Source organism: Pinus tabuliformis, chromosome 7 (assembly GCF_031772625.1).
Source record: "Pinus tabuliformis cultivar Carrire ecotype Pingquan chromosome 7, CPIR1, whole genome shotgun sequence".
In the NCBI taxonomy this organism is placed as follows: domain Eukaryota; kingdom Viridiplantae; phylum Streptophyta; class Pinopsida; order Pinales; family Pinaceae; genus Pinus; species Pinus tabuliformis.
Genome location: NC_142293.1, coordinates 1232841013 through 1232868190, shown reverse-complemented (window position 1 = coordinate 1232868190; position 27178 = coordinate 1232841013). Strand labels below are relative to the sequence as shown.

Here is a 27178-nt window from a genome sequence, read left to right as displayed (position 1 = left end):
TCAGATTTGGTTTAATATAACAAAGATTGGGATTGTACGATGTATAGAAGTGAAGGACCGATAGGACAAGATATGACATAGAAGCTGCATCGAAGTTTGTAACTGTATCTTGTATACCATAGATTGTTGTATTATTTAGATTTGGTTTAATATAACGAAAATTGGGATTGTACAATATTGTACAAATTTGTTAAAAAGTGTGTATATTTGTGCATATGTAATTTACTACCTTATATTTCTACTGTGAAAAGTAGTTTATGGTTGAGATTCTTGGTTTGGTAACGTCAGTGATTTTAAGACTCTAACCTAGACCCAAGGTCGTGGAAATTCAACATGGTACCATAGCATGTCTGAGCTACTTTGAGGGATAGTGAATCAAAGTGTGCATAACGAAGCAACTCAAAGGGAGTTGTTAGTGTCTAGATCATGGAACAAAGGGTTTAGCTGAAGACATGGATATGCGTTCTTGAATAGCTTAGCAACGAGATCGTCTGGGATTTCTGGTGGATTGGTGGTGAGTCCAATGAACAATAGTTTATTGTAGGGCAGATTGCTAATCGTGGACTTCGTTGACTTGTCATGGATGGTTGGGACAACTTGAGGGTTTCTTTGGCATGGACGAGATCAAGTTGAGCGAGATGGCTTCATGTGATGGACTAGATATTGGGAGGCTAGAATCTTCATCAGATCCTGATGTTGCATATCCGAGAGTGGTGGGATTTGCACGAGTTGTATTTGGTCCAGGAGGATGAGTGCTTGTAGAACTGAGCCAGTGGAGATTGTGTAGGCTCAAAGGTAGTCTAGCCTCAGAGGGAGCAGCCCTATGGAGGTTTGGGATCTTCAGGTTTAGATATGATGAGGCAGAGGCACTACCGAGATTATCAAGCTCATTCTACAAGGTATGCTACAATGATGAATGCGAGATGAGCTTCTGTCGCCAACGATAATGATGGTTACTTCCTAGTCTTGGAAGTACCTCCCTCGCTAAGATGGAGTGTTGATTTTTGTGTCACTTGGGAGGTAATCCAAGCCCTAAGGTTCAGGGATTGGAGGGAAAAGCGCCACAAGGGTCACTTTTGGGCTTGGAACCCAAGCATGGGGTTTTGCACCCATCGGGATTTGGGCCAAAAACATGATGAATTTGAGCATGATAAAATTTGAGGTGATAGAGCTGGGCGTGTCGATTCCAATGCTTCAAAAATCACCCAAATCGGAGCTCTAGAACTTGAGATGTGAATTTTTGAGGTTAACAATTAATTGCAGATAGTCAAGTCGTGTAGGCTTGGTCCAAGAGACATGTCTCTTCAAGAAATTCGTTGGAGTCCCTTTGTTTGGTATAAATAAAGGGTGAGATGAATTGTTTTAGATCATCCAAGTGAGTGACATTCCTCCAAGAGATAGCTCTGAAATCGGATGCCCTAGCCGCAACAAGAAAGGGTCAAGGAACAACGTGAGACAAGTCTGTATTGGAGGCTGAGAGTTGTGTGGGAGTGCGGATTTGGTTGAGAGGTTATTTTAGGGTCAAAACAGATCCGTGAAGGTTGTTTCAAGGGCCAAGGTGTTGGGCAAACAGGCCGAGGAGCAAAAGGGACATTACTGTTGGAAATAATACTGGGGGGGGTGAATCAGTATTATCAGGGCAATTATTTTTCACTTTACAATTAGATTTTTATACACTACTTAAGTTAGTAAAATTCGCGTATGTATGCAACTGCAGTTAGGGAAATTAGCGTATAGCCAGCAGACTTGAAATTCAAATTATTCTTCAGATGTTAGTCATTAATCTGTGCATCAAAACCATATAAACAGTAACCAGGAACAGTAAAATAGAACATGCAATCACACATGAGAACACAAGATATAAGGTGGAAACCCAATGAACAGTATTCTAGTTCTTGCTCTTCATAAGATATTCAATGCTTAATTGAATGCCTTTGCCTAATGATCTCCTTCCCTTTTATAGTCTTAGGCCTTATTCAATACCACGGTCCAAAACCATAAAGAATCAATACCATGGACCCAATACCTGGGTTCAACACTTCAGACAAGATACCATGGTCGAAAACCATAGGCCCAAATACCAAGGACTAACTACCATGGACCAAAAATAAGTTTTCCCACATGTACGCGCTTTTCCTTGCATGAAAGTGCGTGCATACATATACGCTACTTTTGATCAGTATTCCTGCGTGTATACGCGACTTCGTCAAAGGGAACCTACATATACCTCTTTTTCTTTCATTCTCAGAACCTGAACAGTGATCTGCCATCTAAGTGAGTTGCCATCAAGGACAACACCTGTGTCATAGCGCCAAACCTATGTCATAATGCCAACAATCTCCCCCTTTGGACTTGATGGCAACCCCAAGATCCTCAATGTCATTCTCCCCTTTTGTCATCAAGGGCAAAGGGTTATGCTCCCCCTGAGTACATGCTGAAATCTCTGCTCTGCTGTGCTGTCGATGCTCCCCCTGACAGTAGGCAAGGTCTGCAAAAATATTTTCTACAAGAAGAAACATAACTTTATGACCTTCCTATCATCAAAGACTTATACATACAACCATTTCCCAACCAAGTGGGGATATAAAAATATTGACTCATCCACCCAACCAAGTGGGGATATAAAAATATTGACTCATCCACCCAACCAAGTGGGGATATACAAATATTGACTCATCCACCCAACCAAGTGGGGATATACAAATATTGACTCATCCACCCAACCAAGTGGGGATACACCAAAAGTTTACATAAGATAAACAAGAACATTACATCATCCATCCCAGGCATAGTGGGGAAACCAACATAGGCCGTTACATGACCTTAATAATAAAATAAATACATGACATAGAGACAAAAATATCTAAGATCTTCAACTAACATTAGCAACATCTGTCAATCATCATTCAGACCGGCAACCATGATTTTCTTCTGCATCTGTTCCACCTGAACAAAAACAACTGTGAAAGTGAACCAAGATCTTCTAAAATAATGCCAATAATGCATTATTAGAAGTATATGCTCCCCATGACCCTATGCCGGATGATCTCTATCAGACCCATATCACACTCTTTTCATCCTGAGTCTGGCCCCACTGATTTTCTTCAACCAAAATATACGTGATCGTATCCACAGAAACCTGCGTATGTACGCGGATACGCTCCATGAAACTCGCGTACAACCACTTTTCTCTGAAACAGACAAGTTTCAATAGCAAGAGGATGCATCAACTACTCCTAGCTTCTGTGTGAGGTATTCAAATGTCTCCTTGGGCAGTGGTTTGGTGAGTATATCAACAACTTGTTCTTTGGAGGGGACATACTCCAATTTGACCTTTTGTTCAAGAACTTGTTCCTGGAGAAAATGATATTTGATAGGTATGTGCTTGGTCTTCGAATGCATGACTGGATTCTTTGAAATACTAATTGCACTTGTATTACCACAAAAAATGGAGATAGGTGGAGTACAAGTGATTTGAATGTCTTGCAATGTTTGCATCATCCAAAGGAGTTGTGTGCAGTAAGAAGCAGCAACCACATATTCTGCTTCAGCTGTAGATAATGCAATTGAACTTTGTTTCTTGCTGAACCAAGATACTAATCTGGAACCCATAAAGAATGCACCACCACTAGTGCTTTTTCTATCATCCATGCTTCCTACCCAATCTGCATCTGTATATGCATGAAGTGTGAGATTTGTACCTCTAGGATACCATAAGCCATAGTTTTGAGTTCCTTGAAGATACTTGAAAATTCTCTTAACTGCCTGAAGATGAGTTTATTTTGGATTTGCCTGAAACCTTCCAACTATTCCCATTGCATGCATAATGTCTGGTCGGGTACCTGTTAGATAGAGAAGACTACCAATCATGGATCTATAGGTTGGTTGATGTACTGCTGTTGATTCATCATTTGCGCTGAGGCTGCATCCTGTTACCATAGGGGTACATACTAGTTTCAAATCCTCCATCCCATATTTTTTCAAGATCTACTTGAGGTACTTGGTTTGTGATAGAAAAATACCTTCTTTATTTTGTTGGACTTGTAAACCAAGAAAATATGTGAGCTCACCAAGCAGGGACATTTCAAATTCTTTTTGTATCATCAAGGCAAAGTTTTGACTCATGTCTTCTTCATTGCTACCAAAGATGATATCATCAACATACACAACAAGTATTAGCAACTTATCATTGTCAATTTTTATATATAGATTGCTATCTGTTGATCCTTTTGTAGAACCTTGTTGATGGAGGTACTTATCCAAATGATAATACCAAGCCGTTGGAGCCTGTTTAAGGCCATAGAGAGCCTTTTTGAGTCTGCATACAAGTTTTGGATCATCCATTCAGAAAGGCAGATTTCACATCCATTTGAAATACTTTGAACTTCTGAAAGCTAGAAAGAGCAAGGAACATTCTTATGGCTTCAAGTCTGGCAACCGGTGCAAAGTTTCTTCAAAGTCTATACCTTCTTGTTGAACATACCCTTTACAAACAAGTCTGGCCTTGTTTCTAATAACATCTCCATTTTCATTCAGCTTGTTTTTGAATATCCATTTTGTCCCTATGACATTATTATCATTTAGTCTAGGAACTAAATCCCAAGTATTATTCTTTTCAATCTGCTCAAGTTCTTCATTCATGGCCTTGACCCAACATTCATCTTTGCATGCTTCACTTAAATTTTGTGGTTCAGTGGAGGAGAGCAATGCTAGATAGCTTGAAGCTTCTGAAATAGTTCTTCTTGTTTGTACACCTGCCTCTTTCTGCCCCAAAATTTGAGTTTCTGGATGATTCTTCTGAACGTACCTGGATGGAGTCTTTTCTTCTATACTTATCTGTTCTTCTGGTGCCTCATGGGTTTCTTCTTCATCATAAGTCTGATTTGATGTTGAAGAATAGTCCTCATCATCTTCGAAATCTTCGGATTTTACTTTCCTAGGAATGTTTCCTTCTTCATCAACCACTACATCAATACTTTCAACAATTTTTCCAAGTCTTTTATTGTAACACTTATATCCTTTGCTGTGGGGAGAGTAACCAAGGAGAATGCCTTCATCTGCTCTAGGTTCAAACTTGCTAAGGTTTTCATCAGTCCTTTTGATGTAACATTTGCTTCCAAAAATTTTGAAGTATTTTACCGTGGGAGTCTTACCATACCAAAGTTCATGAGGAGTTTGAGTGTTGTTTACCCGGACGTTTGTCTTGTTGAGAATAGTAACTGCAGCAAATGCAGCTTCACCCCAGAAGGTTGCGGGAGTTCCAGACTCATCAAGCATAGCACGAGCCATTTGTTGAACTGTTCTGTTCATCCTTTCCACTACTCCATTTTGCTGAGGAGTCCTTGCAGTAGAGAATTCCCTTCTTATTCCATGTTCTTCACAAAAATCGAAAAATTCATTCGAGGTAAATTCCCCTCCTCGATCAGACCTGAGGCATTTGATTCTGCAATCTGATTCGTTTTCAACCAAGGCTTTGAATGCTTTGAACTTTTCGAAAGCTTCATCTTTATGCTTTAGAAGTCCTATCCAACACATCCTGGAAAAGTCATCAATAAACAATAATAAGTATTCTTCTCCTCGAGGTGACCTTTTCCTAGATGGACCACATACATCAGTATGGACAAGTTCAAGTGGCCTGCTAACTGATCCTTCCTTCTCAGGGAAATTAGTTCTGGTTTGCTTACCAAACTGACATGATTTGCATATTGTATTTTCTGGAATTCTGATGTCAGGGAGATCACGAACCCCCTGATATTTGCATGCTTTCCTTATCTGAGAGAAGCTTAGATGCCCCAATCTTATGTGCCATAGCTAGTTTTCATCATTCTTGCTTAGATAGCATTGTTGTTATCCTCCCTTGAGTATGTATAAATTATTTGGAGTTCTTATGCCTTTGATCGTTGTTTCTCCTGTATCAAGCTCACGAACAATACATTCATTTGATCGAAATATTACCTCATTTCCTTGATCACACATTTGACTGACATTCAATAGATTATGCTTTAAGCCATCAACATACATAACATTTCCAGCTTTGACCTTTTCTTTCAAAAGAATAGAACCTTTACCTTTTATGAGTGCAGGGGTGTCATTTCCAAATGAGACCTTTCTTTCCTTTTCTAAGGCACTATATGCCTGAAGTTTTTCTTTATCACCTGTCATATGTTTCGAGCATCCACTGTCAATGTACCAATGATTTTCCTGTCCTTCCACATATAAGGCTATCCCACATCTTTCTGGTTGCGGTTCTTTCTTTCTCCATGTTTTGGGACTCAATGAAGCTTGCTCCTTCTGAGTTGTTTGCCGAAACCTACTCCTACATTCAGAATCTTCATGACCGAAGTTGTTACAAATAGAACATTCTATTTCATTCTCAAGAGCAGAAAAGTTATTATAGGTCCTTTTCATGATCCTAGTCATACTCCTTTGTTTTTGAGCTTCTCTAGTCATGATGGTCTTGTAGGAAACACGTTGAGCAGCTTTTTGTCCAAAGTTATGACAAGAGAAACATTGGCCATTGAAGAAATTCCTGCAATTATCAAACCTACCGACCAAATGATTGTAGTTTCCATTGACATCCATTCTTGAGGCAAATTGAGAATGATTTACATGTGGTTGGTTGTAGCTTCTGTTCATCCTTGAAGTAGATTGCCCCCGATTTACTTGGTGATCTCTGTTCATTCTTGAAGTAAATTGTCCCTGATTTACCTGGTGATCTGCATTATGCTTTTGTTGTCGATTGTCAACCTGTTCATTTCTCCTTGCTACATCAAGATAACTTTTGAAGGTGGATGGCTTCTGTGCTTGAGACACTTCTTCAGTGTATCCAAGACATGTCTTGATTAGAGGAGAACGCTGCACTTTGATAATCTCATCTAAGGATTCAGATCCTTTAGCAAATCTAAGATTAAGAGCTTTTGATTTCTCAATATCTTTTCTAAGTCTCACAATTTCACATTCTAACTTTTCATTGTGTTTTTCCCTTTCAGCAAGTTGGAATGTCAGAGTATCTATAATCATATTCTTTTCTTCTAAACAAATTTTAAGTTTAGAAATTTCTTCATAAAGACCTTCTTCATCTATAGCATCCAAGAAATCATCATCTTCAAAAGCCATCAAAAGTCTATAATCATTACATTGTTCATCTTCATCACTATTTGAAAGTCCATCACTGTCTTCATGTGTATAATAGCTCTTCTTACTTACATTTTGTTTTCTGTTCCATCTAACTGGTTCCTTACCTTTGTCAAGCTTATCTTTATGAGGACACTTGGCAACATAGTGACCGACTCTTCCACAAGCAAAACATTTGAAAGGTAGCTTACCTCTGAATCTTCCAGAACCCCGTTGAAGGTTCTTGACAAAGTTTGATTCTTCCTCTTCTTCTGACATATGTCCTAACTCATTGTAATCTCCTTTTCCTGAGGCTTTGAAAGCGGTTTCTCTCCTGTTTGATGGTCCCCCTTTTTTCATTTTGAAAGCAGTTAGGATTCCGTGTAGTTGTGACATGGTAATGGTCTGTAGATTCTACTTTTCTTCTATGGCAGAAACTTTTGATTCAAACTTAGAAGACAGATCTTAGAACATTTTCAACCAAAGTAACTTCTTTTATTTCTTCACCCAAGTTTTTCATACAATTAACAATCTCATCTGTACGTAAGAAATAGTTAGCCACACTTTCATCATTGTGCATTCTGAGATTTTCATACTGAATTCTGAGAGTTTGTAGTTTTGCCCGTTTTACCTAATCATCTCCTTCATAGCTCAGAACGATCTTGTCCCATATTTATTTTTCGGTTTTGAGCTGCATAACCTTGACGAATTCTGATTGAGATAGACTTCCTAATAGAGTATTAACAGCCTTTTCATTTGTTTCATACTGCTTCTAACCAGCCGTATCTATAGGAGTTGTTGATGGAAATGTGTATCATGTTTCCACGATATTCCAAACTTCTGTACCAAGAGATTGAAGATACGCTGTGATTCTTACCTTCCAATAGACGAAGTTGCTCCCATCAAAAATTGGTGGCCTGATCAATGCCTCTTTTTCGTAGTTGCTCATGATGATAGATCTTCCTTCAAGTGATCAAGCTTCTTCTGAAAGACCTACTTTGATACCAATTGTTGGAAATAATACTGAGAGGGGGGGGGGGGGGTGAATCAGTATTATCAGGGCAATTATTTTTCACTTTACAATCAAATTTGTGTACGCTACTTAAATTAGTAAAATTCGCGTATGTACGCAACTGCAGTTAAGGGAACTAGCGTATAACCAGCAGACTTGAAATTCAAATTATTCTTCAGATGTTGGTCATTAATTTGTGCAACAAAACCATATAAACAGTAACCAGGAACAGTAAAATAGAACAGACATTCACACATAAGAACACAAGATATAAGGTGGAAACCCAATGACCAGTATTCTAGTTCTTGCTCTTCATAAGATATTCCATGCTTAATTGAATGCCTTTGCCTAATGATATCCTTCCCTTTTATAGTCTTAGGCCTTAATCAATACCATGGTCCAAAACCATAAAGAATCAATACCATGGACCCAATACCTGGGTTCAACACTTCGGACGAGATACCATGGTCCAAAACCATAGGTCCAAATACCAAGGACTAACTACCACGAACCAAAAATAAGTTTTCCCACATGTACGCACTTTTGCTTGCATGAAAGTGCGTGCATACGTATACGCTACTTTTGATCAGTATTCCCGCGTGTATACATGACTTCGTCAAAGGGAACCTGCATATACCTCTTTTTCTTTCATTTTGAGAACCTGAACAGTGATCTGCCATCTGAGTGAGTTGCCATCAAGGACAACACTTGTGTCATAGCGCCAAACCTGTGTCATAATGCCAACAATTACAGTGTTGTGAGGGAGCTTGTTTGGGCACATTTTGGAGGAGGTTGCAGCTACAACAAACTGTTGTACTAGGCCGCAGGCCATAGCAAGCACCTGGAGGTGGTTTAAGGCTTGCGTTAAGGTGGAAAGGACCTTAAGAGGGCAGCGTAGCATAGGAGGAGCCTCTCCAAGGTGGACCGCAGCCCTTGAGGGCTTAAATTGCTGACTATGTGGTGGGTTAAGGGTTGTTGTACATGCCCTAACCATAATTGTAGGAATAGCAGTGCAAACAATGGTGACAAAAGTGTTTTTGTGGAGGATTGTTGGGTCAAAGCGTTGACTAGAACTGGATCATGACATTGCAACCTGTTGGTGCCATATGGATGATCTTCCAAGGAGGTGGAGAGTCTTCCTAAGAGCAGAACCAACAGAGTAGTATTGGGCATCATTGGTCAGTTGGAGGGTAGCGTGTTGGTAGTTCAAAGTAGTCCTATAAGAGCTATCTTGAAGCGACAAAGAGCAACTAAAGGTTGGGTGAAGATTGGTGCCAAAGTGCAACACCTTCATGGACAAAGGTACTTGCTAGCCTAACAATTGGAGCTCGGGAATTGGGCCTACCTAGAGAGCAGTTTGATGAGCCCGTGTACTTGCAACAGAAGTGACATACAACATTGTTAGGTGGCAGCCCTCCTGGAGTCTCGATGTGTAGTGGCCTTGATGGACTAAGGCACTACTAGTGAGCAATACTAAAGTGAAGGACTGCCAGGACAAGATACGACATAGAAGCTACAACGAAGTTTGTCATTGTATCTTGTATACCACAAACTGTTGTATTACTCAGATTTGGTTTAATATAACGAAGATTGGGATTATATAATATTGTACAATTTTGTTAAAAATGTGTGTATATTTGTGCATATGTGATTTTTTGCTTTATATTTCCGCTATGTAAAGTAGTTTATATGGTTGAGATTCTTGGTTTGGTACCATCAGTGATTTTAAGACTCTAACCTAGACCCAAGGTCGTGGAAATTCAACATTCAACACTCCTCAATGTTTCCCCTTGCATTTCCCATGTTTCCCCGAAAAATGGAGAAATGTTTCCTGACACATCTCCCTCTGGAAAGCTTAGGAAACTTGGGGGTGCACCTCACCCCACCCTACCCTGGGGGGTTATGTTGACCATACCAAATTTTGTAACTTGTATGTAAGATTGAATGGCTAACTCTCCAATTTTTTTATGAGTTTATCACACCATGCTGAATAACAGTTGCAATTTTGTATGAGCATGGATAGACATATTTCATACTCTATGTCAATATAACATAAATCCCAGTTGCGATTGTGTTTGGGTATGGATAGCCAGATTCCTTAGTCTATGACAATGTAACATAAATCCCATGTTTATATTTTTTTAAAGAAAGAGTGATCAACTCAATTTCAGATTCAGACGTTAATTGAACCGAATGACTTAAAAAAGAAAGTTGTTAACACCAACTTACACACATACGCTAACATAATAACTGAAACACAACGAAGTGGGTTTTCACAGGAAACTCTGAAACTCCAATCAGCGCTCAGATTTTTTATCATTACTATTCCTCTAACAATATATGTCTCTATTCATCAGAAACCTTATGCCTGCATATAGACTTGTAAAATACGTTTAACATATGTTCGAGTTCAGAACAACAGAAAATGTTAAGACAATCTTAACAATCTCATCCAACCCCCTTTTAGAAAAAACTAAAGCTTCAACTTCCAATCTCAGGTGTTTGAACGCTTTCGCCTATCATAGAGTGTCCAGGAATCTTAGTTAACTACAAACCCAGTAATAAATTAAACTTTCCAAATCTTGGAAAAATAAAATCCAAGCATAGTTTTGAGATACATCACATCGCAGAGCAAAATATCCCGTCCAAACTCTATGTCAAAGTCCTACCAGTACAAGCACTCTTGCATTTCAAATAGAGATTGGCTTATAACATCTCTACACAATAGAATATAGGGCAACTCATATGACTCTTATCCTGTGAATTATGGCACATAGGCATTCTAATACATTAAGAAAAAAATAGTAAAATTTACAGACTCATAAAACCTCAGGGGTAAGGTCGAGATCTCTTCTGTCCAGAAACAAGAACAGGACTTCCATCAGATTTGAATGTGCCAGCTGAATCTTCATCTGAAGATGTTTCTAATGCTTTTGTGAATGAGGTGGTTAGATCAGCATAGTGGTCGGCCACTCTTGTGATGTTGTTGTTGAGCTCTCGAATTAAGCCAACATTTCGACTTAGACTATCTGGGATCTTGGATTCGTGATTTTGATTTATCTCATTGATGAGCAACCGATTATGTTCTAAAATATTCTGCACCTGGCCAAAGCTTTTCTGGAAGTTTTGCATGACCATACCATTGATTTGATTTCCATTCACAGGAGCATAATATGCATCCTCCTCCATCTTTAGATGCAACAGGAACAAATCTAAAACTGCATAATGAACTTATCGGTTGTATATCAGCAACAAATTTGAACCTGCATAATAATGTGATTAGGAACTTGCATCAAAAATTTCAGAAGAAAAAACACACTAGGATCCTAGTATGCAACATCGTGTCGAATATTACTGTTTGATAGTGCTAACTGAGGCTTCTGAAAGGAGTCTTTTGGTAATAAACTTGGTTCTTTTGATTAGCATAGATACATGCAGTGAGGTTTTATATTATTTTCATCAAAAGCATCCACTCAGATCAATAAGTTTTATGAGACCATATTAGCATTTTGGATTGCTAATGTAGACATGACATTATGATTTTTAATTCTTTTAATTATAAGAGCCTAGTCAGACAGATATTGAAAATTCACCCTTGGAGATCCACTCTAACTCGTGCAAATTAACAGTCTATGACTCTGAAAAAAGCATTGGTGTAATTAGCAGAATTAGATATTGGGGAAAAGGCCATTTGTTGAGGTAGATGCCTTTGGTTATGCAGTCCTGAACTGTTCCCATTTTGTAGGACCAAAATAATTCCAGACAAAAATAAATAAATGTTTGATCCATGTAAACAAATGAAGATCAGAGATTGGAGGTAAAAGAATTGTTTCGGCCTACGCTACTAATAACATGACCTTTAACAGGTAAAACATATTATTTGCAAAATAACTTGTTAAAACCCTTGTTTTTTTGCACAGTTTTCTGTTTCTTGGTGAGCAACACATTTCTTAAACACGGGTGGAACTACTTGCAAATGGATTGTTGTTAGTTTTTAACAATGAAGAGTTTCTTAAAGAAATACTTTTCATTACTGACTTAAAAAATGTATATTTCTCTCTTTATAAATAATATATAATGTTAAATGGAGACCAAAATCCTAAAATTAAAGTTGGTCCACAGGCAAAATCTTGATATACCCAAAACTCATTGAAACAGATTTGATTAATGCGCTCTCTCTATATATGGAAAACTGAGACCAAAACTCTAAACCTAGGCTTAGTCAATGAGCAAACTCTTTATAAAACCCAAACTCATTTTCTTTCGTAGTGTTGAAGCTTAAGCGTTTAAGCTTGGCTATGAAGTTGTTGAAACTGTTTGGAATCTCTAGTTTTCTATTTTTCTTCACTAGTTTGCTATTGTTCTTCAAGCGCTGCCATTTAGTACCAGTTTTCACAGGGTACACGGTACACGTAAAGGGTACACTATAGGTAACTATGTATATATATGAAAGTTACTTGTACAGTGTACCCTGTGAGAACTGATACTAAATGGCAACACTTGAAGAACAAAAGCAAATTAGACTCCAAACAGCTTCAAGCTTCAACAATACAATGTAATGTATTGTATGAGAGGAAAAGAAAATGGGTTGTGGTTATATACCGAGTTTGCTCATGGACCAAGTCTATATATATATATATACAAACCTAGAATTTGCCGTTTCCTGTTTCTCATTTTGGGCAAGATACGTTCGGCTATGTGACTTAGATTAACAAACTTCATAAAATTACAAGAAAACGAAAAACTAGAAATTTACAGATACAATCCAACAACTGTGTGCCTTGTAATAAAATGACAGTGAAACAGTTTCTTTTCGTGGTGAAAATCAGAACGATTCCTTTTACAAAATTGCTTTTCACCTTTTCCTTTTCAACAATGTATCAGCCTTAAGCCTATACTAACCATCAATATAGCCAGTATTTTGCTATCCAAAATCAGAATAAACACACACAAACACAGAGAGAAGCTGCACAGAATCAATTCCCGAGTACAATTTGCAGATGCATCCCATATCATTAATTCCCACATGCCGAAACAACCTTTGACACTCTCAATCAATGAAGTCCACCATTACCAGAGAAAATCGAAATACAGAAACAAACTAAACCCATCCAAATACAGAAAGGGAAAAAGAAGGGTACACTGCAATTGACCAAACAGAGCATTTACCAAGGAAAGTGGGCCTTACCCTTTGTCCTCCTAATCCCTTCAACAATCCAATGAACCCCTTCAGCAATCCAATTAACAAACTGACATGTCTCTCAATCCCCCTGCATTAAAAACCAACAGATATTCACAAAGTTACAAACACAACAGCCGAAAAAGGACTATCATCCTACCACAGATGAAATTTCGTTTAGAAAACATGGAAGATGCCACTAAACAATTCAGACACATCAAAATTCAGACTCGTGAGCTCACAGTCGAATCCATAAAAAATAGTAAGCCTTTAAATCCAGAAGAGGGAACAAAACGCGCCCTATGAAATTGGGAAGAATCGCCAAAAGGGTGAATCTCAGAGGTTTGCTTTACAGTTCACAAAATCCAAGTAGCCGAAGGAAGGGAAACAAATATCAAGAAATGATTATGATTGAGCAGATAAAATTCAACGGATGTGAGATTACTGTGGCACATTCCCCGCATCATCGACCAATACGATCATCTGAAAGACACCGACGCCTGTCCCTTCGTGGGCACCTTGAATTCCCTTCATAATTTAAAATCTAATAATTTGGGTACTGTTCCTGCCACCTTATCTCCATCCCCATCCAAATAAAATACCATCTTATAGCTTTTCCGATGTCAGTCTCAAGGCTAAAGAACAGAAATTACCCATCATTGCTGCACGAGATTTTCACCGGATCAGCAATGTAAAAAGTTTGGACCGAGTAAAAACCGTCGCAGGAAAAGCCCAGTTTTGTCAATTCTGTGGAATAATGCAAAAAATCGAAAACCACCACTGGCATCTACAATTATAGCCCGATAATATTTCAATATCTTTGCAGGTGCCTTTAGTCCAGTGCAGAACCGCCATGTGTTAGGGAGCTTGAAAAATCTCGAAGCCCGGATCCCAACCTGGGCAAACAACTCTCAAGAAATTAGTACCGGAAAATAGATAAAAATGGCTGAATCATTGGTGGTCTACTGTACCATTTTACATTGTATGAAGGGTCCATGCAGATAGCGAAAGAGAATCAGGTTCCGTGATCGCTGATTCGCTTGCTCTCTCGTCAAGAGGAGACTTGGCTTTTGTCATCACCTGCCCTCAGAGTTACCAACGGAAGTTGGGCACATGTCAAGATTGTCACCTGCTGCACATAACCCTTTTATCTCGTGGAATGGGGTGGTTGTGAAGCGAAGGTACGTATGGTTAGAGAGGCAGGAGGGTTGGAAATTCAAATCGATGTGACCCTGGGCTTTACAATCAAATTGGTAAACGTTGTGTGTTTTGACGTTACACCATAATGGGTGGACTGTAGTGTAGGCTGTTGGTTGTATTTCATGTGCGTTGAAAAAAATATTTTATTTTTTTTATTTTTTGGTATTTTTTATTTTTTATTTTTTTTGGGCGGGGTCCTAGTTGGTTTAAAATTTGATAGAGATTGGTTGAAATTATAAGTTTAAATTATGAAATTATTGCAAGGATAGGTAGTCTTTAGTTTAATCTTGATGTTGTAATGTTATGTGTTGTCATGTTTTATTATGTTATGTAAATAAAAATAATCATAAGTTAAAATAAAAATAACTTATTGATTTATGGTATTCATATGGAATAATGTCTTTTAAAAAGGGGGAAATGAGCCTAAATCTATTCTAACTCGGGATTTAACAAGCATCGAGAATCTCAGGACCCCGAGTCGACATCACCACCCTTGGGCGAGTCGGGTGCACATGACACTTAGGCGAGTCGCAGGTACGAGCGCACCCGTGGTATGCGATGGGCGTGTGGACGTAGTAGCGGACGCACCGAGCGTCCGCTTGACTCGGGTTCAGTTAAAGGCGTGTAGATGGAGAGCGCACTTGGTGAGTTCAGTTATTGGTGACTTGGCTTTGATTAAACATGATGGGAAAAACGCGCGACAGGGATGCACACCCGGGCACTGGTCAACCAAGCGAGAATTACACGACACGAGCAAGGCGAGTGGCGAAAAACCGAACGACACGACAAGGAGCGATGTGGGCGAGTTGTAATGACACACGAGCAGGAGTGCGTCAACACACTCGGCAGTGGGCAAGACACAATGAGGCCGACACATTAAACATAACAGAGGGCATGTGGCGTGTGATGGTGGCAGGTCGGCTTGGTGGGTCGACGCCCCAACCAACGCGTCCATTGAACAAACAGCACGGCGGGAGGGCGTCTAAGTATAGAGGTCGCGTGTTGGAGTGGGGACACAACCACAAAGCACATAAAAACTCGGCACATTTCGCAATGTGAAGGGTCGAGAAGGAGGAGTGGGCAGCGGGTAGTTCGGGTCTGAACGAACGCGCAAGGAAGTCAAGTGATGTACCTGCGCAGTGGGCAGCAAGTCACGGTTGTGCAACGAAAGCTCGGGTGAAGTCACGACTGTGCAGGTTTATCACGGCAGTGGGCAGAGGTGCACGGCAGCGTGCAACATGTGCACGATAGGTGTTGAGGGTCACGATAGCATGTAGGAATTTGACAGTTCGTGCAGAATTTGGGTAGAAGGTTGAGTCCGTTCAGGGGCAACCTCGTCTAGTAAAATACATGTAAAATTACAAAAATTTATAATGCAAATATAAATTTGATATATCATTAAGTTTGGTCTCGGTTTGGCATTAGTGTATTATTGTTATGTTTATTCCACACATAACTAAATAATGAAGAAAAGCACACATAATAATAATGGAAGGCGTAGTCCGGAAGATGAGAAAAAAAACTAAGTATGAAAGTCTAGCTGGTGCCGCATGGTGCCCTAGTGGAACCAACTAGGGGGCATGATAGATGGTATCAGAGCCAATACAACAGAATGCAACGGAGACCAGAGATGTATGCAGGCATGGGTTCTTGAGCAGAAGAAATGTTGGTTGCACAGTTTGGGGTTTCTTGACTTAGAGATTCATGGGAGAACCATCCAAGCTTTGGTGGACACAGGTGCCACTCATAACTTTATGATGACAAGGTTAGCAAATCTGTGATAGGTTAACCTAATAATGCAATATAAATCAAAGCAGAATACTATAACCCACTTCTACTATCAATTTGCAGAAGCTTAAAGATCGAGTTGAACAATATAACCAGAAGAAAAAGAATCAATGACACAATACACATGAAAATACTTTGGGGAAAGTCTTAGATAAAAACCCCACACTATTGTATTATCATACATGGTGGAAATACATAGGAATTATACAAAGCCTTAGCTCTCACAGCTAGCCAGCTCTCAGTACAATCCTCACAGATGCTCACAGGCAATCTTGGCTTCTCTCCAGCTTTCCTCTCTACCCTCCAAGCTCCTATTTCCTTGCATTGTTCCTTATGGATGATTTACCTATTACCAAGTGGAAAAACAAGGCTTCAAAACTGCGCAATCCTCAAGGATGAATCGTTGACTGCATGCATGTGTTTTCTCCATGAGAAAACACATGCAACTGATATTACACTGTCCTTGAACATTAATCTCAACTGGGTCTTTCTCATAATAGACATGCATGAGTTTTTGATGAGGGAATCTTCAGTTAACTGGAGTAGCACTAGTTGAATGCATTAATGCATCAACTGACTGTTAACTCATTATTAGTTCCTCAAACAGTTTGGAACTAATTTAACTGGACTTAACTCAATAAACTAAGTTAACTAATTACAACTCAAATATAACTCAATCTTATCTCCTTAATTTAAGGGATAACTCTTGCATGACTTCAAAAAGACTTCTAACTTGAATTTCTCCAACTAATTAATTTAAAATAAATTAATTAATTATTTCCAAGCAGCTGTTAAGACTAAATTTGACTTTAATTCACAATTTAATTCAAGGACAAATTAAATTGGAATATTCTTGTTGCCATATTTCAACACTCCCTCTCAACAAGAAAGGGATTATCTGCCACCCCAATCCTGTCTCTATGGAACTCGAATTTACACTTTGACAATGCCTTTGTCAAAATTTCAACATCTTGCTCCTCTGTCGAAATATACTGCAGCAACATAATCCTCATCGCTACATAGTCTCTGAGAAGATGATACCAGATGTTGATGTGCTTGGACCTATCATGAAATACTGGATTCTCATAGAGTTTGATACAACTGTGATTATCACAATAGATCACAGTTGGATCCATCCTCTGATAAAACAAATCAACTAGGATTTTCCGCATCTAGATGGCCTCACATGTTGCCTCACTTGCAGCCATGTATTCTGCCTCTGCCGAGCTAAGGGCAACCGACCTCTGTTTTCTGTTGTACCAAGAAACTGTCGCTGACCCAAGGTTGAAAATCCCTCCTGATGTGCTCTTCCGATCTGATGGACTCCCTGCCCAATCTGCATCAGTGAAGCCCTATAGCTTCATTCCCTCTTCCATCTGTACCACAATCCATAATGAGATGTGCCTCTGAGGTATCTCAATACATGTTTTTCTGCCTTCCAAAACATCTTGGTAGGCTGAACCATCGCTTGAATCAGCTGGTTCACTGCATAGCACAAATCTGGTCGTGTGTTCATTAAGTACATCAGTGAACCCACAAGCTGCCTGTACACAGTAGCCTCTACCACTTCTCTTGAAATAGCAACCTCCTTCCTCTAGTTACCTACTAGAGGAGTCCGCATGGGCTTGCACTTCTCCATGTGGAGTCTCTTCAGTATCTTGTTGGCATACTTGCCCTGAAACACAAACAACTCCCCATCCTTCTGCCACACTTCCATACCAAGGAAGTAATGCATGAGACCCATGTCTTTCATCTTGAATTCTCTTGCAAGGTCCTCCTTGCAAGACACGATCAACTGATCATCACTAGTCCATATGAGATCATCAACATAAAGTACGATGATCAACAACCTGCCTTTCACCACGATGTGGTACAGGTTCGCATCTGCTTCACTCTTTGTGAAGCCCAACCTGGTGAAGTAGTTGTATATCTTGGTGTACCAAGCACGAGTTGTTTGCTTCAACCTGTACAACGCTCTCTTGAGTCGGCACACATGCAACTCACAATCGAAGGTCTCAAAACCTTCTGGCTGCTCTATGTACACCTCTTCCTCAATCTGGCCATTGAGGAATGCAGTCTTCACATCCATCTGATGGATCTTCCAACCCATCTGTGCTGATAGTGCCAACATAGATTTAATACATGAGTACCTTGCGACAGGAGGAAAAGTATCATCATAGTCAATCCCCTCAACTTGTGAAAAGCCACGGGCAACAAATCTTGCCTTATGCTTCTCCACTCTACCATCAGCAGCTTGCTTTACCTTGTAAAGCCAATGGGAACTCACAACTGACTTGTTCTCCGATCTCGGAACCACATCCCAAACACTGTTATGCACTATGGAGTCATACTCCTCCACCATAGCATCAACCCAAATCAGCTGCTACACTGCTTCCTCAAAGGAAGATGGTTCAGTCTCAACACATTCCCTAGTAAGGGCCATGTATCCATTGTACCTCTTAGGTGACCTCCTCTATCTACGCTGAGAAGATGGTGCTCCCACATTCTCTCTCACATCCTCCAAAAATCTATCAACTTCTCTTGTGCTCTTCTGTCCATCTCTGGAAGACTCTGCTTGAGTGGATGTCTCCACTCCTGGAACCTCTGCATGCGGCTGCTCCGCATCAGTCTGAGGCTCCTCCTCCTTAGGAACCAACAGTTCCTCCACAGCTTGTAGTTGGAGCTCCCTCTCAAGGGAAACTTGCATGGCGTTCTGCTCATCAAACTTGAGATCTTTGCGAACCACTGTCCTTTGACTGGTAGGCAAGTACACCTGATAGTTGTGAGGTGTATCAGTGTACCCCACAAATATCCCCAACTTTGTTGTTGGCTCAAGCTTCTTCTGTGCATCCTTGGTCTCATGGCAATATACCTATGAGCCAAAGATCCTGAAGTGACCCACATCTGGTATATTACCGGAGAAATCTTCCTCTGGTGTCTTCATCTCAAGTATGCGATGCAGGCTTCTATTCTGCAAATAGACTGCTGTGTTGCATGCCTCATCCCACAAGTGAAGTGGTAGACCTTGGTCATGCAACATTGCCCATACTACCCCTACAATAGTTATGTTCTTCCTCTCGGCCACCCCATTCTGCTGTGGGTTATGAGGTGTCGTCAACTCTCGTTTAATTCCTTCCGCTACACAAAAGTCATTAAACTCTTGAGAGACATATTCTCCACCGTTGTTGCTTCTCAAGGCCTTGATCTTCTTCCCTGACTCTTTCTCGACCAAAGCTTTGAACTCACAAAACTTTGTGAAAGTTTGGTCCTTCTTCTGCATGAAATAAATCCAGCATTTACGAGAATAGTCATCAATGAAAATCACTTAATACCTTTGCTTCGCTTCGGATGTCGTTGAGAATGGCCCACACAAATCAGTATGAACTTGCTCTAAGATAGCCTCTGCTCGACTGTCTTGATCATGAAAGGAAGACTTGGTGTACTTTCCCAAAGTACAACCTTTGCATGTGTCAACTTGCTCAAGTTTACCTTTGGGAAGTCTTGTATATATCTGTTGCATTATCTTCAAAGCCCCATGATGCAAATGGCCCAACCGCCTGCGTCACAACTCGCCAATGTCTTGGCTTTGCACCAATTTTGCTTTTGTACTCAATGTTGCACAATAATCTACCTCTAGTTTATAGAGATTCTTCACCCGAATCCCTACCCTCCTCATCTGACCCATGGCTATGTGTCTTATGAACGCCTTTCCTTTACTGAAGACAACATCATAGCCTTTTTCCTCCAACATCGCGACCGATACCAAGTTCTTCTTCAGCCCAGGCACATACATCACATTTGTCAAGGTGAGAGGAGCTCCATGCTCCCTTTGAAAGAAACCGTGCCCACGCCTAAATCACTATACCTTCTGTCGTCACCCATCTCTATGCGCATCTTGAGGTCTTTCTCCTCCAAGGCACTAAATAAATTTTTATCACCGATCATGTGGAATAAGGCTCCACTGTCAAGATACCAAACACAACCCATCATCAATGACACCATGCATGCAATGAGGTTAAAGCCCATTTCGAACTGAGAGGCTAATGCCTCACCTTCTAATCCTTCCGAGGATCCCTTCTTGGACTTCTTCGATGGGCAATTAGTCGCATAATGTCCCATCTTGTGACAATTAAAGCATCTTAATTTAGAAATGTCACCCTTCTTCCCTCCATGAGAAGAATTCGATTTGAAATGGGAAGCCTTCCCTTTCCCTTTCCTTGCCTTATTTGCTAAGGCCAGATTTTCTTCATCATCATTCTTAGATGAAGAACCATCTCGTGTGCTCCTCCTGATCTCCTCCTACATAAGATCTGACCACAGTCGTTCCCAATCCAACAGTTTATCCCTTCCATTCACAGAGTCCTAGTAGCTATTCCAACTCTTTGGAAGGCCAAGGAGAGCGAGGCTCACCATATCATCATCGGTAGTAGTTATTCCCACACTACCAAGCTCATCTCTACAGGTGATTATCTTGTTCAGATATGTGGAAATAGTATCACCCTTCTCCATCTTGATTCTTCAAGGCTTATCCTTGAGCGCCAATTTCCTCTGGTCGATGTTGTTCTGGTAGAGGTCCTTCAATGTCTTCCACATTGAAAATGGAGTATCCTTCCCGTGGAGACTCAAGACAATATGGTCTCGAACTCCCTCAAAGATGATCTATCTCGCCTTCGCCACACACTTCTTCCACTTAGCCAACTCTTGTGCATTAGTTGAAGTTGGCTTTGGGATTTCTTGATCAATAAATTCCTTCAAGCCATTGTCTTATAATACAACCTCCATTCTATCTTTCCATGCTATGTAATTCGAGCTACCTTCCAAGGCATACTCGAGTCTCAAGCCATAGAACGCCATTGGCCAACCTTGAAGTATGATATGAATTTAATTTGCACTTGCAACCCCGAACTTCAAACTTCGAATTCTCTTCTCAGTATACTGTTCACAACTCTGATACCATGTAGAAAATCTGTGATAGGTTAACCTGATAATGCAATATAAATCAAAGCAGAATACTATAACCTACTTCTACTATCAATTTGTGGAAGCTTAAAGATCGAACTGAACAATATAACCAAAAGAAGAAGAAGAATCAATAGCATAATACACATGAAAATAATTTGGGGAAAGTCTCAGATAAAAACTCCACACTATTATATTATCATACATGGTGGAAATACATAGTAATTATACAAAGCCTTAGCTCTCACAGTTAGCCAACTCTCAGTACAATCCTCACAGATGCTCACAGGCAATCTTGGCTTCTCTCCAGCCTTCCTCTCTTCCCTCCAAGCTCCTATTTCCTTGCGTTGTTCCTTGTGGATGATTTGCCCATTACCAAGTGGAAATAAAAGGCTTCAAAACTACGCAATCCTCAAGGATGAATCCTTGATTGCATGCATGAATTTTCTCCATGGGAAAACACATGCAATTGATAGTACATTGTCCTTGAACATTAATCTCAACTGGGTCTTTCTCAGAATATACATGCATGAGTTTCTGATGAGGGAATCTTTAGTTAACTAGAGTAGCACTAGTTGAGTGCATTAATGCATCAACTGACTGTTAACTCACTATTAGTTCCTCAAATAGTTTGGAACTAATTTAACTGGACTTAACTCAATAAACTGAGTTAACTAATTACAACTCAAAGATAACTCAATCTTATCTCCTTCATTTAAGGGATAACACTTGCATGACTTCAGAAAGACTTCTAACTTGAATTTCTCCAACTAATTAATTTAAAATTAATTAATTAATTATTTCCAAGTAGTTGTTAAGACTAAATTCGATTTTAATTCACAATTTAATTGAAGGACAAATTAAATTAGAATATTCTTGTTGCCATATTTCAACAAGCTGGGCTGCAGATTACACCCAAGGATGTGGAGGTCAAGGCAATGAACTCAAGGGCTAAAGTGTCGGGATTGGTAAGTGATGTGCCGATTCAAATTGGAGATTGGCAAGGTTGTTTGGACTTCAAAGTGATGGAGATGAACGACTTTGACGTGATACTAGGGTAGGATTTTCTGAAGGGAAAGAAGACAATTTTTGTCCCTTTTTGCAATGAGATTATGTTGATTAGAGACACACAAACGTGGACTTTGCCTACTCACCAACAGAGAATAGAAGTGAAGGTGAAACATGTGTCTGCACTAAGTATGTAGGGAAATGTAGGATTTGGATGTTGAGACATGCGACAGTCACCAGGAAGGCTGAGGATGATGATGGAGTGGGGATGCCTATTCCAGCCAAGATTTCTAATGTATTGGCCAAATATGCATATATGATGCCTGATGAGTTGCTGAAAGTACTACCATCGAGATGTGTAGTGGACTGTAACATTGAGCTAGAGTCAGAAAAACAACCACTAGCAAAATCTCATTATTGTTTTTTAGGGTCAGAATTGGAGGAGTTGAAGCGGCAATTGAAGGACTTGGCTGATGCAGGCTTCATACGACCTCCAAGGTCCCCATATGGTGCTCCAGTACTATTTCAAATAAGGAAGGATACAAATGAGTTACAGATGTGCTATGATTATCGTGCACTGAATAAGTAGGCAATAAAGAACATATATCCTTTGCCACTTGCTGTGAATTGCTTTGATAAGCTTGAAAAATCCTGAGTGTTTTCGAAGCTTGATTTGAGGCATGGGTATTATCAGGTGCAGATATCATAGGGTGATGAGAAGAAGACCACGATTGCAACAAGATATGGGAGTTTTGAGTTCCTTGTCATGCCATTGAGGTTGTGCAATGCTCTTGCTACGTTTTGCACATTGATGAACAATGTTTTGCGTCCATATTTGTATTTGTTCATAGTTGTATACTTGGACGACATCACTGTGTTCAGTGATAACGAAGGATCATAAGAAGCACTTGGATTTGGTATTTGAGGCATTGAAGAAGAATCAATTTTTATTGAATAAGTCGAAGTGTATGTTCGCCCAGACTGAGATTTTGTTCCTTGGACACATAGTGGGTCAAGGTCACATACAAATGGAGCCAAGCAGGGTGTAGGCGGTTGAGAATTGGGTCGAGCCAAAGAATGTCCATGATATGAGAGTCTTCTTGGGGATGAACAAATACCAACGGAAGTTTGTAGAGGGGTATTCCAAGGTGACTGCACCACTGGCAAACCTTTTGAACAAGGACAAGTGATGGAATTGGACGAAGAAGTGTTGACGTAACAACCCCTAGTTAAAAGTTCATGTAATAAAAGTTAATAAAGGAAAAATAAGACCACGGTTAAGGGACACTTATTCCAAGTTGAATGTTGGGAAAGATATCCTAGTGGGCATCATTGGATGTGTTTATGGCTAAGGGAAATTGGCAAAGGCAATGGCTAAGGCATTAAAAAAGAAAAAAGGTATTTTGGCACATTTATTTATGAAAATAAAGGAAAATAGGAGAAAATGAAGGTGAAAGGTCACAAGTTCCATGTGAGGAGGAAATTGAAGGAAAATAATGGAAAATGAAGAAAAAAAAGGCTCCATTAATAAAAAGTCTTATGAGGATCAGTTCATGACTTTTGGTTAGTTCGGTTTTGGAGCTCTCTCATTATTCTCTCTCTATCACTCTTGGACACTTAGAGTTTTCTTAGAGCATTCTAGCTTTGGAGAAAGGAAGGGAAAAACAAGTAAAGGAAGGACAAGGAAAGGAAAGGAAAGTAAGCAAGGAAGAGCAGGATCAAGTAGCTTCAATAGGCATACTTGCAGGTAACAATTGCATATGTGATTTCCTGGCTGGTTTTGACATGCATGGCATTGCATGTTGGTATATGGTTCTATTCTTGTCGGTGGCATGGTTTTGCCAAGTTATGACAGTGGTTTTCAGCCTTGCCTTGCCTTTCTCTAGATAACCATGGTGTGATGGGATTATTTCTCAGTTTTGAGCTTTGGAATTGCCAGATGATTTCAAAATCTGAAGCAGTGGTTGTCTTAGGAAAATTCCCAAAGACCTAGGAATCTCTTGACCAGTTTTGGCAAGATACATGGTAAAGCATGAGGGTGGTGTCTCGGTTTTCGACCTAGTGATCCGATGTGGATTGTGGTAAAGATTGAGAGACAAGGAGACAGACAATTCCTCAAGGATAGTGATGGAGTCTAGATGCATTCCAAGCTCGGTTTGGTTTTATGATCTCAGTGTCGGTTTTGGTGAGATCATGGTTTGGTGAGGGTGGAAGTGGTTTAACCTCTAGATTCCCTTGGTTGTTTTTGGATTGGTTTATCCATGAGATCCCACATTCATGTTTGGAATATGGCACAAGGGTGACTGGTTGAAAGAAAGATTTGGTTCAGCCATGTCTATGGTCGGGTGGTACGTGGAAGTCCCGAACTTGGTCGGCTCTTGCCTATGTTTAATAAAATCTAAATTCTCTTTCTTTTGTACTTGTTATTATGTGGCCTTAATAGTTGTTATCTCATTGTTATTTACATGGTTTAATGCTGGTTATAAGCATGGTTATGTGACTAGTTATAGTCATGGTTATTTCATGTATTTACTTGTAATTGAAAGGATAATGGATGCAAGACCTAATTGATGTCAAAACAATTAAGGGAAGAGGGTGGTGATCCTTCTTGTCAAGTCTCATATGAGTTATCAGTCATTTATGCTCTATCTTGTATTCATTTCCTGTAGATTGCATTGATGCCAAGTGTTTGACAGAATTTCAATCTCGGTTGGGGATGGTCAGGCCTATTCCTGGAGCCAGTTTTTGGCTTGCAAGTCTTTTTGTCATGTAAATTATGGATTCTGAAAGATACAGGGATTTCTGGGCAGTGACCTGGATTCTGGGCTTGAAAAGTGGCACAAATCTTGGAGTCGCAAGCATAGGTCTGAGGAGAAAAGTCCCCAAACACACCCATGCCTTGTTGTGTGAGCATTTGGAGCCTCCAGATGCACCCTTGTCCATATCAAGGGAGCGTCTAGGGGTTTAATGGTCTAAAACTCAGTGGTACACAGGGACTGGTCATGGGGATGACTAGGAAGGCTTCTGGGAGTCTTGTAGCAGATATAGAAGGTTCGTGTTGTGGGTTTTTGTCGATTCAACTTCCTTCACTGACACATAGGGAGTTGAATCATATCATAGTAACTTCTCCTCACATGTTTACCCTGGTTGGCCAGTTACTTGGGTAGATTTGGGAGGAGGGTATTACATAGTGGTATCAAAGTGGGTTTCGTTCTCTTTGGGTCATATCTAATACCACAAAGTGGTATTAGAGAATGGTTCACCCCTTGGATTGGATGGGTTGTGTGTTGGTCATGCATTCATGTCGGTTGCATATGTGTTTCTTGTGTTGTAAGAGCATATGATTTTTGTATTTGTATGATATAGGTTATGGTTGTAGTGAGGTCACCATGGGAAGTTTATGATGTTGTTGTGGAGTGTGTCATCATGAGTGTATGGTTGATTATGCATTTTTCATGCACGTTAGTATTCACATGTGGATAAATGTACAGTGATGTGGTGGTTGTTGTCATACATGAGGCCATGATATGTGTAGTTGATATAGTAATGCATTGATGACTGGACTCTAGCTAGAATGATGGTTATATACTTAGATGTTTATGTGTTATATTTCTATATGTTGTCATGATTATGTTATACATGTATTATGTTTATTTGTTGATCTTACAAACAGGGTATCCTCTCTGAATTATGCTATACATGTATTATGATTTGGTTTAGCTAACATGATATACCTTGCTAGAAGAATATCAAAAATGACTAGCAAGATGGTAGACTACAATTCCCGAGACTCTCCCTATCAATCAGATGAGTAGTGTGGCATTGGGAACCTTTCTGACTTAGCATACACATTAAGAAGCTTGAAGGCATAAGGAGTTGTAAGGTAGACAATGACATAATCATACAGGCATAGGATAAACAAGCAGAGGTAAATGCAGTGATACTTCAGAGTTTGTCAGAATTGCAACGATAAGGACCACTTGGGATCAACCATGAGCAGGAGGACAAAAATAATGGGGCATATGGCAATAGGTATCCTAGTAGGTATAGGTTAGATAGAGAGGACACGATCAAAGATGGTAGGTTCTTGGACACTCTAGATAGGAGGGGTGATAGACATAGGTACTATTCTAGTTTTGGTTCTGACAGGCATTATGATCATCATCGTTATCATCTTTACAAGAGGAGTGACAACAAATATTTGTCAGATGAGTTTAAGAAAGAAAATCCACCTACATTCGATGGAGAGATAAAGAAGTTAGAAGATGTTGATGTATGGTTTCTTGGGTTGAATAAATTCTTCTAATTGCATAGCTATATAGAGAACATGAAAGAAAAGATAGCCACTTTCAGTCTTAAAGGGAAAGAAGATATATGGTGGGAGGATGTGAAGAATGTTAAAGGTATTTGGGAGGATGACTTGACTTGGAATGAGTTTGAGAGGTTCTTCAAGAAGAAGTATTTGTCAGAAAGGTACTATGATGACAGAGCTAAGGAGTTTTATGAGTTGCAGATGGGTTCCATGACAGATGATGAGTATACTAGCAGGTTCTTGGATTTGTTGAGATATGTGCCTTACCTCAAGGAGGAGAAGGCCAAGGTTCATAGATTCATCAATGGACTACCAGTAGCATACAAAGACCAAATTGAGTTCGATGAGCCTAGATCGTTGGAGGAGGCCATCTGAAAGCTTAAACATTGTTATGAGCATTCGAAATGCAAAGTTGAGCCGAACTGTGACTTGAAAGGAAATGAGAAAGTTAAAGGAAAATTTCCACCAAATTAGGGAAGACCTCAAGATGCAGATGAGAAGGAAAATGTGGTCCCTTACAAGAAGATCAATATAGTTGAGAAGGAACATGGAGAGTAGTATACTAGAGGCGATGGTAGAGCACCGTTGTAGTGTTGGATATGTGGCA

At 39.8% G+C, this 27178-nt stretch overlaps 1 protein-coding gene, 1 long non-coding RNA gene and 1 pseudogene across 6 annotated transcripts; 1 reads left to right on the top strand and 2 right to left on the bottom strand.

Annotated features, from left to right (window-relative positions):
* Nucleotides 1–10954: 10954 nt before the first annotated feature.
* LOC149251837 (protein ELF4-LIKE 3 pseudogene) lies at nt 10955–11314 on the bottom strand (annotated as a pseudogene).
* Nucleotides 11314–14403, bottom strand: LOC149251836 (uncharacterized). 5 transcript variants are annotated; one of them, XR_016266923.1, is made up of 4 exons: nt 14276–14402; nt 13750–14200; nt 13314–13395; nt 11314–11388 (listed from the first exon to the last, which is right to left on the bottom strand). It is a non-coding gene; the product is annotated as an uncharacterized LOC149251836 (long non-coding RNA). The 5 variants fall into 5 exon arrangements; XR_016266919.1 differs by having other exon boundaries at nt 13750–14403; XR_016266920.1 differs by lacking the exons at nt 13750–14200; nt 14276–14402 and adding an exon at nt 13547–13743.
* Nucleotides 14404–22473: 8070 nt separating this feature from the next.
* Nucleotides 22474–22848, top strand: LOC149251835 (uncharacterized). Its single transcript, XM_089454003.1, has one exon. It carries the CDS (start codon nt 22474–22476, stop codon nt 22846–22848), a length of 375 nt encoding a protein of 124 aa, XP_089310129.1.
* The last annotated feature ends 4330 nt before the right edge of the window (nt 22849–27178 follow it).